Raw genomic sequence first — 12,793 nt, 5'->3', positions numbered from 1 at the left:
AGAATTCGCTGGGAAATACCCTTAGACCAATGATAGACAAGGTATTTGTGAAGTGAAGAGGGCCTAAAATAGAGCCAGAAGACTTGAGTTACAAAAGCTGTTTTCTCAGATTAATTCACTAGATGGTGACATTTCTCTTTGAGCATGTAATGAACAAAATGGTATATAACCAGGAAATGGGGATTTAGGGGTCATACATCTTTAAACAGTTGTATTTTAGGGGGGGGGGGGGGGATCAACCACACCAGAGTATAATTGAGTCATTTGTGGATTGGAGTATCATGAATTATCGTGGCCTTAAGGCAATGAAAACTAAACAAATAGTTGATATTGATATTCAAAAGACTGGAAATACCATACTTATCACAATTGAAGGAATTCAAATTGAAAGAGTTCAGTCATGCAGATTCCTTAGCAACATTATTGACAGTTGGAACAACTGTATTCAAGAAATGTGGTCATGGCTGTACTTCTTAAGGAAATATAGGTACTTTGATGTCTGATACAATGATTTCCATTTTTTGTGTAAAAGCCTGCTAATATTCTGTTTTTCAAGTTACTCTGGTAATATATCTAAGGATGATAAGGGTACCACAAACAAGATTAAAAAAAAGCTCAGTCAGTCTTTGGTTTAAAACTAAAGGATATTAACTATATTGATTGAATTAGGAATAAACTCTTAAGGACCCTCTTTTTCAAGTTACTCTGTTAATATATCTAAGGATAATAAGGGTACAACAAATAAGATAAAAAAAGCTCAGTCAGTCATTGGTTTGAAACTAAATTATATTAACTATATTGATTGAATTAGGAATAAACTCTTAAGGACCCTCTGTTATATATATATAAATAACTGTTACTTGAAAGGTAAAAACGTGTGTAACATATTTTTTAACAATTAAATCTAATGCAAAAAGGTTTGGGAAAGTGTTGATTTGATCTAGAATTGTTTGATATTTTTCCATCAGATTTTTTAAAAGCCAGATAAAGGATATGCTGTGATTACCTAATAGTGAATTAATTGTTTATTTATTTATTACTATTATAATAATAATAATTATTATTATTGTTGTTGTTATTATATGTATTTTTATTTAGCATGTTGTGTGTTGTTTATTTTAGATTTGTATGTTAAGGCCGCACTTATGAGAAATAACTTCCCATAAGTAGGCTAGGCTAGGCCCAGGCTACATTCAATCCAGTCCGGTCCTTACTCTACATAGAAGGCCAAATAGTTCCCTTAATTTTTAAATTGTTAAATGATATGGAATTAATCAAATTCTAAACTTCACCATGTGACTTTTCAATTCGAGAGAAAAGTTCAGTAGGTGCGCAGCATTGATTTAGCCGGAACACCAAACAGCCAAAACCAGTTCTTCACTTCCTCCTGCTGGTGGCGATAAAGCGCAACAGTGGAAAATGACGTCATCAGGCCTAAACGCGGAAATAGAACATCAACAAGGCAGTCGAAGACGTAGCTAGTCATACTCAGTGGCGTTTAGCTAGGTGTTTAGAGGAAAGGTTTCGATTTTGTCCTTTTTATTCAACATGTCTGTGTTTGGGAAGTTGTTTGGTGGAGGGAATAAAGGAGGGAAAGGGCCAAGTCCGCAAGAGGCTATCCAGAAACTTCGTGAAACAGAGGAGATGTTAACCAAAAAACAGGAGTTTCTAGAGAAAAAAATTGAACAGGAACTTGTCACTGCTAAGAAAAACGGCACGAAAAACAAACGAGGCAAGTTCAATTTTGTATATCTCTTGTGATTAATTTAGGAATCTAAAATATTTCAGCACAGTGCTACTTTTAAAATAATGATTTTTATCTGCTTGATGTTGGCCAATTGGCTTGCAACGCCTTGTGAAACTTTCATGTCAGATAGCAAGCTAGCTAGCGATAGTTGGCAAGATAACGATAATCATTGGTAGTAATGAAGCTGGATAACGTAAGGTGACGAATTGTCAAAGAAACGTATGGTGTTATAGCCCTGTTGGGTGTATAATAATGTTTAGTGTAATCCAATGAACTGGCTAATTAAGTTGATATCGCTAGCTAGCTAACATTAGTTAGCAACATAATCACAGGACTCCGATTTGACATTCAGTTGTGTTCAACAAGGTAGATGGCTGAAGTTGTCCTGCTAGCGCTGGCTAGCTAGCAAGTAACGTGACGATCCTGTTTTGTGTCCTTTAAACTACCCTGTATAGGTAATACACTATCTGGTGTTGGACAGTTGCGTCAGTGTGACATAACTCACATGACAAATGTGTGGATACTTGACGTAAGAAAGAAACGGGGTGTGGTGTTCTATGCCTGTAGCTAAACTATCAGTTAACTTCTGTTGATCACTCCCGTAACCCTGTGTACATGTCTGTAACCTGTGTACTTGCAACGCAGCTGCCTTACAGGCGCTGAAGAGGAAGAAACGCTATGAGAAGCAGCTGGCACAGATCGATGGAACTCTGTCCACCATCGAGTTCCAGCGGGAGGCTTTGGAGAACGCCAACACTAACACCGAGGTGCTCAAGAACATGGGATTCGCAGCAAAGGCTATGAAGTCCGCCCACGAAAACATGTAAGTCCTTTGATGAAATTAACTCGCTGTCTTTTTTCCCTTTCTGATGGTTCTGGTTGTTTGTGTATTTGCTCAACTATGTAACAATTCCTTGGGGTTACAGGGACATAGATAAAGTGGACGACTTGATGCAGGATATCACAGAACAGCAGGAGCTTGCTCAAGAGATCTCAGACGCTATCTCCAGACCTGTTGGTTTCGGTGAGGACTTCGATGAGGTAGGTGTTTGTAGGACTGACCACCTGTAGACGTTACTGTAAAAATCAGAAACCCCCCCCCCCCCCCCCCCCCCCCCAAAAAAAAATTGAGTGTGGTAGAAATGGTTGACACTCAGTTCAAGTCTTTGGTTTAGTAATGAAGGGATAGGCATGTTTTTGCAATGTTATGTGGGGTAAGAATGTATTTCCCCCATTTAGGACGAGCTGCTGGCTGAACTGGAGGAGTTGGAGCAGGAGGAACTAGACAAAAACCTGCTGGAAATTGGTGGGACGGAAGATGTCCCATTACCCAGTGTGCCTTCCACTTCTCTCCCTTCCAAACCAGGTCAGATTTCAGGGTCTCTTAAGGGTTCTTACTTGTCCCCAGAGAAGTAAGAAGGGTTCTTTCTTGTTCTCTGTAGAACCTTTAAGCTAAGATGTACCATTAAATGTCCCTTTTTGAAACCTTTTGCCAATGACGGGATATATATGCAAGAAACATCCTTTGCTATTTTTGTTTCCATGGTCAAATGTAAAAAACATGTTGTGGTAAAAGTGGGTTCTTCAAAGGTTGCTAGGTAGAATCCCAGAAGGCTTTTTGAGATCCGTATTCAGTGTCTCAACAGCTGTGATTTACCTTTCTGTCTTCTTTTTCTAGCCAAGAAAAAAGAGGAGGAGGATGACGATGATATGGAGGATCTCAAGGCCTGGGCAATGGAGGCAATGTAACCCCAGTCACCTTAAGAGGAAGAGAAGATGGGACGTTCTGCTTTCTTCATGCAGGGGATCTAAAGGAACCGGACACGCTCAAAAAGTTCACACTACGCTACATCAACAGCTCAAAATCCTATTCTATGCCCAGTGCTACCTCAGCAGGCCACATTTAAGTTGGCCAAAACATGGGTAGTGCATCTTTGGGCAAACGTGCTCAAAATGTCCTTTCAAAATAATTTAGTTGTCCTAATTACAAAGTAACCCAAGGGAGACTATAAGGATATTAATATTTTGAAATGAGTTGTGTGTTCATTCAGTTTGTATGTGTTGCTTTAGAATAGGTACAAGGCAAAATAGGATGTTTTAAATATATACATATACATTTCCCCCCCCAGTTGATGGAGCCTTAATTTGATACTTGTGAAAGATCCTTACTTCTTTGTTCTCCTCTCAGAGGACAGGTTCTTAGACTATATACACTGTATAAACTCATTGGGCTATTTAAGAGTGGACAGTGGTGTGTTCCGGCAGGTTGGTTTGCAGAGATGAGTGTGTGTGTGTGTGTGTGTGTGTGTGTGAGAGAGAGAGTGTGATGTATGCAGAGGTGTCTATGAGATGAGTTGGCATGCTTGCTTTTGGATTTTGTTTACTTCCTCCCCCTTCCTTCACCGTTGCAGCACCTCCAGTGACAATTTTTATTTATCCCAACTGCTAATAATACTATACATATTATTTACATTCAAGGATGACTTTATTCTAAGAGGAAAAATATTGATTTGATCACTCCTGAAAGTTACCAAGATTGCTCTCTGTCCTCCATTCACCAGCTGCATGCTAACTTGCTTGGGAAAGGTTTCATCTCATGTACAAACTGTTGTTGAAAGCAACTACCATACAAGAAGCAGAAAGTACTTAATGGTTTATAATTATGAAGGATGTAAAATGACATAAGCATTGTCATTTAGCAGGACGAAGAGTTTAGTATACACATCCATGCTGTATATTTTCGATATATAAAACAAGGAGGGTGAGTGGCATGTGTATATTTGTATGTTTTAATGATCCAAAGGACACACCTGTTTGGATAATCATTAAACTTTTTTGATCTTTTGTTGCTGGTCTTGTTTTGGGGATGACCATTAGATTGGAAAGAAAAGAAAAATAACTTCTCTGTATCTGAATGTGTGTCATTCCCTAGGTTCCAAGGGTTGCTTATGCAATTTCAGCTGTATGTCTACCATAGACCTTGTCTTGAGCTCCCTGGTTTAGTGTGGGTGAGACCAGGTGAAGCTCTAAATGTCTTAAGATTTATATATTTGTGCACCCATTCATTCTCTGCATTTGAATTGTCATCTCTCCCTTAAGCAATGGGAATGTTTTTGCCAATGAAAGTTTATTCTGCACTAAACAAAGGTCTTTCACAGTAAATCATGTTGTCCAATAAACACCAGTCGTTGTATGTCTGTTAAAATGTCCATTTCTCAATCATAGCAAAGAAATGATAATTTATTCAAATACAAATAGTAACAGGTGGAGAGGAGTCAGCTGTGTGTGTGTGTGTTTTAAGAGCACTGCTCGGTGTAGAGCTGATGTGAGCTGTAATCAGCGCTCTGACCTGTGTGTGAGTGTGTTTTAAGAGCACTGCTCGGTGTAGAGCTGATGTGAGCTGTAGTCAGCGCTCTGGCCTGTGAGATGAGGCAGTGGGTTGGGCTGAGCGGCTCCTGCACTCACAAAGTAGAAGGGCACGTGGGTGATTTTTCCATTGGACCAGCACTGCACAGAGAGAGAGAGAGATGCATCCTGTCATACGGTCACCTCACAAAAGGATGCTGGCATCACTGTAGGTATGATGGTGGATTGTATGCTGAGAGAAACCTCACATCAACCTGTACTTACCACGGTCAGCAGTGCCCCGTGCTGAAAGTGAGGGTGGAATTGCATGAGTCTGGGTTCAGCCCCTGCTTCTCCATGCACAAACCCACTGAAATGTAAAAAAAAAAAAAAAAAAGCATATATATTTGAAATTAAGCATATATTAAATCAACCACATATCAAATTAGGATTCCCCTGCTAATACTGTGAAGAGTTTTTTTTCTTTTGTAAAAGGCACAATTAGCTGACCCCCAGAGGTTAAAAGAGGGAAGAGGTGGAGGATGTGAAAGTTGTGAGACGGGCAAACGCACCATGGCAGGAGCTCGAACACTGGGCTGGAGCGGGTCTTGAACACGGCAATCACAGCAGGACGGCCCTCTGTCTTCGTATGTCCTGTGGACCAGAGAGACGGCTCAATACCATACCTAAAGCTAGTTACCACTTAATCTAATGGGGTACTTTGGCATGACTGTGTCTGTCAAGAGTATGAGTGGGGGTTAGGACAGCCAGCCCTCCTTAACAGCAGATTTCACCAGCGTCCACTTCCAAAAAGTGTCCCCAAAACTGTACCCTTGACATAACATACCAAAGTTACATTTGGCCTTGTTAGAGTAGCCACCACCAAACTCATCACAGCTATAAAGTAAGTGTTCCACAGAGGGGGATACCTTTCAGGAGCACAGCGAGCCTCTCTCCTCTAGGATCCCACGCTAGGGATTGCACTTCTCCTCCAATTCTGTGAAACCCAAAAACACACATCATTTTGTGGCAAGACACACACACACACAAATGTATTGACGACTCCTCATCCTATCGTGAATACCTACATACATACATACACAGCACTTACGTTATGTCCCCATCCAGACTGTTAAAGGTGGTCTCAGACAGATCAGCTACTATAGCTGCAGCTTTTGGACCTCCTGCCATACAAACACACACACACACACACACACACACACGGGCGGGGATCTGTCTTTAATCTTCAAATATGGGGAAGAAACAGATACGTGCATAGGTCAGTGTATACACTTGTGATTGAATGGGATGATCTGTATACCTGGTGAATCAGTGAAGGTGAGTGCGTAGATAACCATCTCTTCCTGAACACTGAACAACAGACGAGAGCCATCAGGACTCCAGCAGCCAGACTGACAAATAGAGAGGAAAATCATTTATTAGACATTGATTTATCACAGAAAGAAAATGGATGTGTGTGTAGAGAAAGGTTTCACATTTATGCTACAGAATGGTAAGAGTAAAAATGTCTTTCTTCACAATCCCTCAAAAACAATTCTCTTAACATAACTCACAGGTCTAATATCCAACAGCCTTAACAAACACCATTAATAGCAGGAAATTGACAGATAGTTGACAAATTTCTTTCCCTTCAGACTGAGTACCTCATACACTTTCTGTTATACACACATCTTATACTGTTACACATTTAGATCTAGTGCACATGTGGCATGTGTGTTTATGTCCACCAAAATTCACCTGGCATCGGCCTTTTAAGCATGGCCATCTCTCACACGTCCACATACTTGTCTCCCATACCCTACAGAGGAAAAAAAAACATGCCGTTTTCTATCGAGGTGAAGGAAAAGTGGTTAAGAAAGGACATAAGACGTAAATCTTTTTGACTATTTGACCACAGCCATGAACCTATTTTGGTAGCAGCTTCACCTGAAGAGGGCAGAGGGTGTGGCTGCCAAAACTCTGCTGCCATCCGGTGCCCAGGACAGGAAAGTCACACCACCACCCCCCACTCGCTGCAGAGGAACACAGCTCTCCGCTGCAACATCCCACACCTAAACACACAACATGAATTAACAAATCTATACAAAAAAGCAAAACATATGTGTTCACCAAAGCACAATAAATCCATTCTCACTGAATGGCCATATGTTAGCGTCAGTAAAAGAGGAAATGCCATAATTTGCATATCAAATCAATCTCTGGATGAAAGTGTGTGTGTCCGTGTGCGTGTGTTTGATAAGACAGTGTAAGTACATAGTACTCACACCCCTAATATTTTACTGTTAAAATATTGTGTGCACAATGTCTACAATCTCAGGTTTTAAAATGGCTCCCAACACTACTTGGATCTTGATGAGATGTCTCCGTGTTTGTGTACCAGCATGGCTGTGTCCACTGGGGAAGCAGACACTAGGAGAGATCCAGAGGGAGCCCAGGCAATAGAAGTGACTGGAGAGTGTCCAGGGTGAGACAAAACCTGTGCACAGCCTGATGATGGCCTGCCAGGAAAAAAAGAGACCTTCTGTGAGACAAAGGGAAACACACATAGGGCGTTCGTGTGTGTGTGTGTGTGTACTTACTGCGTTGTAAAGTAGGTGTGCCTACCGTGTGGAGAGGGAGGTAGGGTCTACATGCCAGACCAGCAAACAGGTGTGGCAGGCAACGGCCAATGCAGAAGCACACAGTGGCTTCCACTGGAGGGCTGCCACACTACGCTGCAGCCTGTGCTTCAGAGTGGGAGCTGTTGCACTGAGAGAAGGGGGGAGAGAGAGAGAGAGAGAGAGAGAGAGAGAGAGAGAGAGAGAGAGAGAGAGAGAGAGAGAGAGAAGGGGGAAGGTTTGAGACAGACAAGGAGAGAGAGAGAGACGGTGGGGTTAGTATCTGTGATCCTGAGAGGGTAGAAAGTCAAGCAGGGAGTTTTATAGCCTGGACTATGCTAAACTGCATCCTGAAGTTTCACACCAAGAGATGGAGGTTGGGCGTGTATGTGTGAATGTGTGTGTATTCTCTGATAGGACGATGCCCCACCACATGTAATTTGCCTTTTTGAAAGCCCAATACCTTTTAGAGTTCTGAATCCTGATGGAATCATCAAGAAGGGCAACGGCAAACTTGTCGGTGTGAGGGTGCCAAGCAAAGGCCCGGACCGTGCAATCTGACCTGTCACAAGAGGTGAAACAAAACGGAGTTTAGAAATGATACAACACAGTCTGACACTACACATACACAGAGAAATAACACTCAGTATTGAAGAAAAACAAGCTATAAGAGGTTATATATTCTTTTCAAGTAATTCTAAATGGCACCAAACAGAGACACAAAAACACTTACCAATCCAGCACCTGTGAGAACTCTGCCACCATGTTCTCACTGCTCAGCTGTAGAATCACAAGATTGAATAATAGGTCAGAACTATACTCAGAAAGGTAAAACACCACAGTTCTCTAAAAGCAGACATTTCCGTGCATACACTACATGCATGTGGGGTGGGGGGTGAGTAGTAAAAGGTCGAGAGTTACTTACAGTAAGATGTGGGAATAGTGAGCCATGGAATGAGGATATCCAGCGAAGTAGAGCCAGCACACAGCCAGAGCTTACACCTAACCACTTGGGTACTGTCGAAAACAAGTTTAATGCATCATTAGACAGCCATGGATATAAAGGTTGTGTCCATTGTGCAGTATACTTCAGAACTGTGCGCAACACAAACAGAAACACTCACCCTCCTCTGCACTGTTGGTGATTTCATCCAGTAGTCCAGCCAGACCTGCATCACGCCTGTTGGACAAACACCACACTGAAATAAACAACTATAATAAAGTCAGCATGACAGAAAGACACACAAAATGTTCTATACATTACACACCAAGCTCCCGCACTCCTCATCCAGAGTGTGTCTCTGTGGTCGAGAAAGGCTGTTTTACTGCTGCTCTCGGGACGACTGTGGGGCTTTAGAGATTCACGTGGGAAGTGCAAGCCCGGGGGATCCCACTCCTATCAAAGAGGAAAGTGTCAACAAATGACATGATGGTGATGCGGATAGTAGCCAGCACATATTTGAATGATAACTCACCTGCTTTGGGTAACTGTTGGACGATGACCCAGACACGAGCTCATTGTTGGACTCGTACAGTGTCACTTCTCCGTCCACCAGAGGTGGTGGAAATAAGGCAAGAGAGCACATAATACCACACTCCACCTGTAGCAGCTAAGCAAACGGATTTCACTTTTAAAGAGACCACCATAGACTTGTGCTGCTTTACATATAACGTGACTTCGAGGTTTAATAAAGCTCGACGATACCCGTATCTGCGTTTCATCTATCAGCATAGTAAATCAAACTCAGCATAACATATCAATAGGTTAGCCCTATAACGCATCTGATTGGTAAGCTACTAGCTAGCTAAATTGTCTTACGTCTACGTGACATCTGACCTCAGCCTCAACCTAGCCCACTGCTATAATGGCCAAGAGGGAAAACAATAGCTGTTTCATATTTCGTCAATTCTAGCCATACTTTAGGAGATGACTGTAAGCGACACACAAAATACTAGCAAGCATCAGATACAACATCCGAACAGTTCGTCTGCTCATTTAATGCCAGTTGAAACAAAAGCTCAGCAACTTGCCAGTTAACCCTAATGTTGGAATAAAGGTATCCTCACACTCTTGTCTCGCTGTATATTAAACAATTAAAGAAGAGAAATCAATTTACAAAGTAGTTATTACCTACAACGTGCTTCCTACATCCAAACAGAGGTGATCCCGCCGCAAACTGAGATTACGGTACGGTAAAACGGACAAACAGAACCAGGTCGTAAATCCGCAAGAGGGCGTGTTTAAATAATTTCCAACAGTGGTCGGGACATTGGGATCTTATTAAGTTGTCTCCGAGAGTCAAGAAACTGATGTTGATGGAGTACAAGTCTTATAAAGAGACTGCAAATGTGAGACTTAGTAAAAGAGAGGTGACGGGAAGTATAGAGAAAGAAAAAGAGGGAGAAATTATAAGAACTGTCTCATACACTCATTCCATATTTTTTTTTCATTGACACCTGATTATCACAGTAAGATTTCAGGCAATCAGACTCTCCATCTCACGCCAAGGTACCATTGAAAGCTGGAAACTCTGTTAATAGACTGAATTCCTGTGTTAACCTGATAATGTTGAGCGCACAATGTGTTTAGGACAAATGGTAGTCTAAAAAAAGAAGAACGAACTCTCCAAACCACTGGAGGGCGCTAGCTGTTTTCAGAGTACCACTGGATTATTATTTAGGCCGGAACTAAAGGTAGATGGTAAAACCTCTCTGGTAAAATGCTCAGTACATACACACCAAAACGAGAGATACACGATTTTGTTTGATGAACAGCTGATAGAACGTTATTTATAGGTTTGGAAATATGCCTATGAAAGGGAGGTTTCCGATTCGGAGAACATTACAGTATCTCCAAAAAAGTGAAATTGTCTTTAAAAATGCAGTCAAGATTATGACGGTGAATTACAACACGCATGGAGAACTCAGTGAGGGAGCAAGGTCAGTTTGCTGTCAACTGCTATCAGCGTTAATTTGCATGCTTAGACCCATCTAACACTCGGGAAAACGTCTACGTGTTATCTTATAGAAATTTGTATTTCCCTTATGCCTGTCCAGCAACAAACTGTTGTGCAAACTATGACATTAATTCTCCCACAAAAGTACCTCAACGTTGCTAATGTCATTTTATGAAACTGCCGAGAATGCCATCCTGGCCGGCTGCTACTTGCATAGACATATATACATGTCTATGGCTGTATATGTATATATGTCTATGGCTACTTGTGCAGGAACTGTGTTTTGCTATGATGTTAGCGGACCTATTGTACAATCTTACAGATAGCTTATGCTTTACATTGAGATGTCAAGTCGGTGTTTTAATTTATATTTTTGTTGTGCTTTACAGAAAGTTCGTGTTTTTCAACGTGCCTCAGATACAATATAAAAATCCATGGGTGCAAGTTGTGATGTTCAAAAATATGACGCCGTCGCCGTTCCTGAAATTTTATTTGGGTAAAATTCAGTATTTTATTTTTTATTTTTTTCAGAACTCGGTGATAAAATATGTCATTTAAAAAGTTAAGATAAAGATACACACACTTTTTTATCACAATGTATGATGTATGTGTTTTGTGTTGCTAAATCAGATTGTGTTTATTGTTGTCATTTACATTATTATACAGCATTTATTATTCATTTAGTGAAACATTTGAAGTACAAGTTTTGATTTTTATTTGGTAATTTTGAGCAGATGATGGTGAGCAGGTGCTGATGGATGTGGAAGGAAAGGAATATAAAGAAATTACACAGCATGTCAGGAAGATTCTTGGAAAATCTGAGTAAGTAACAATGAATTATTTCAAATCACTGTTTGCTAAATATTAGATGTAAATGGGGCATATTTGCTATGCTCCAGAACTCGCACATTGTGACATTTCAATTAGGCATAATACAAGCTACTAGGTGGTAAACATGCATTCAGCCATTCCTGAACCTCCTGTCTTTCCATGTTAAAGAGTTAAAGACTGTAATTTCTATTCATAATCTCCTACCACTTCATGGTCCCCTGTACAGTGTACATTGTCTTGTATAATCCATAGCAGGCAACAAATGTTTCTCAACTGTCCTCAGGAAATATAGCTATTGGGTGATATATATTTTCACAGGTAGGTTGGCTAGTCTGTAGTAAATTTGGAAAGGCTCTGTGTGCGTTTGTTGATATTAAACATGCAGGTACTGAGTGTCTGTCAATCCTCTGCCCTTTCAGTGCGGTTCTGCTGGCTGAGGCTCGACAGGAGTCCGCCAACCCAGCAAACTTTGGCCCCAAGAAGTACTGTCTGAAGGAGTGCATTAGTGAGGTGGAGGGCCAGGTGCCTCACCCTGGCCTGGTGCCGCTGCCCAAAGAGATGACAGGCAAATACCGGGCACAGATGGCAGCTAATTCACAAGACTGAAAAGAGCGGGATTGCTTAGAGTGAATGGTATGGATGAATGGATGAAGAATGAGAGAAACTGCAATATTGTCTGTGTTTTTTGTATAATAAATGGTCTCAATATATCTTAAACGTTTTGTTGGTTTTCATGTTCCGATTACTGATGAGCACGATTAATACATCACTGTAATACTTTGCTTGTCAAAACAGATCCATATCAATGCTAGTTTGATTACTTGCACCTAGGTGAGACTCAAACCAAAATACATAGTCTGTGTTTCTTCACATGTAATTTTATTAGTGCAGAGTAACGACATACTCCTGACCTCAACACAGGAGAGCAGGCAACATTATGCAAAAGCTTGTAAATTAGTTATCCAGTGCGCCAGATATACAAGTGCCCCATGAAGGTAGACTTCGGCAGTTGCATTCTGAAGGTTGGCAACACTGTATAACGTGCACTGTTGACGTAAGACAATACTGTTCCAGCTTGAGACAAAAATGTGTCAACTTCATGTCCTAAAGTTAAATCTATAAATCAGAACGCAATGTCTTCATTACACAGTATACATGATAATACTTAACACTGGATTTGTGTAGTGTCTGCATGATATTGGCATCCCCATGGACATATTATTGAATGTTGCTTTAGCAAGTGAGTGCTTGTGTTAAGAGTGGTTCTACACTCCTTTATGGAAGCAAGCAGGGTC

The 12,793-nt window shown here is 41.0% G+C and overlaps 3 protein-coding genes across 5 annotated transcripts; 2 read left to right on the top strand and 1 right to left on the bottom strand.

Moving 5' to 3' along the window:
* Window positions 1-1,438: 1,438 nt before the first annotated feature.
* Window positions 1,439-4,591, top strand: LOC105899311 (charged multivesicular body protein 4b). The gene is made up of 5 exons (XM_012826477.3): window positions 1,439-1,732; window positions 2,393-2,570; window positions 2,674-2,788; window positions 2,987-3,113; window positions 3,426-4,591. The coding sequence occupies exons 1-5, from the start codon at window positions 1,549-1,551 to the stop codon at window positions 3,494-3,496; spliced, it is 675 nt and encodes a 224-aa protein (XP_012681931.1). The 5' UTR covers window positions 1,439-1,548; the 3' UTR covers window positions 3,497-4,591.
* Window positions 4,592-4,942: 351 nt separating this feature from the next.
* Window positions 4,943-9,945, bottom strand: aaas (achalasia, adrenocortical insufficiency, alacrimia). 3 transcript variants are annotated; one of them, XM_012826476.3, is made up of 17 exons: window positions 9,842-9,945; window positions 9,186-9,320; window positions 8,979-9,106; window positions 8,835-8,890; window positions 8,636-8,727; window positions 8,444-8,490; window positions 8,174-8,272; window positions 7,718-7,861; window positions 7,491-7,611; window positions 7,040-7,164; window positions 6,851-6,911; window positions 6,414-6,504; window positions 6,204-6,276; window positions 6,022-6,089; window positions 5,665-5,746; window positions 5,378-5,462; window positions 4,943-5,254 (listed from the first exon to the last, which is right to left on the bottom strand). In XM_012826476.3, exons 2-17 carry the CDS (start codon window positions 9,294-9,296, stop codon window positions 5,114-5,116), a joined length of 1,524 nt encoding a protein of 507 aa, XP_012681930.2. In that variant the 5' UTR covers window positions 9,297-9,320; window positions 9,842-9,945; the 3' UTR covers window positions 4,943-5,113. The 3 variants fall into 3 exon arrangements, with proteins under 3 accessions (XP_012681930.2, XP_031429844.1, XP_031429854.1); XM_031573984.2 differs by having other exon boundaries at window positions 9,846-9,938; XM_031573994.2 differs by lacking the exon at window positions 9,842-9,945 and adding an exon at window positions 9,742-9,763.
* A 453-nt stretch (window positions 9,946-10,398) lies between these two features.
* Window positions 10,399-12,215, top strand: mrps25 (mitochondrial ribosomal protein S25). Its single transcript, XM_031573969.2, has 4 exons — window positions 10,399-10,650; window positions 11,057-11,163; window positions 11,402-11,489; window positions 11,918-12,215. Exons 1-4 carry the CDS (start codon window positions 10,517-10,519, stop codon window positions 12,102-12,104), a joined length of 516 nt encoding a protein of 171 aa, XP_031429829.1. The 5' UTR covers window positions 10,399-10,516; the 3' UTR covers window positions 12,105-12,215.
* The last annotated feature ends 578 nt before the right edge of the window (window positions 12,216-12,793 follow it).

The sequence above is a fragment of the Clupea harengus genome, chromosome 1, assembly GCF_900700415.2.
Source record: "Clupea harengus chromosome 1, Ch_v2.0.2, whole genome shotgun sequence".
NCBI classification, from domain to species: domain Eukaryota; kingdom Metazoa; phylum Chordata; class Actinopteri; order Clupeiformes; family Clupeidae; genus Clupea; species Clupea harengus.
The sequence above is the reverse complement of the archived record's forward strand: the minus strand, read 5'-3'. Positions and strand labels throughout refer to the sequence as shown.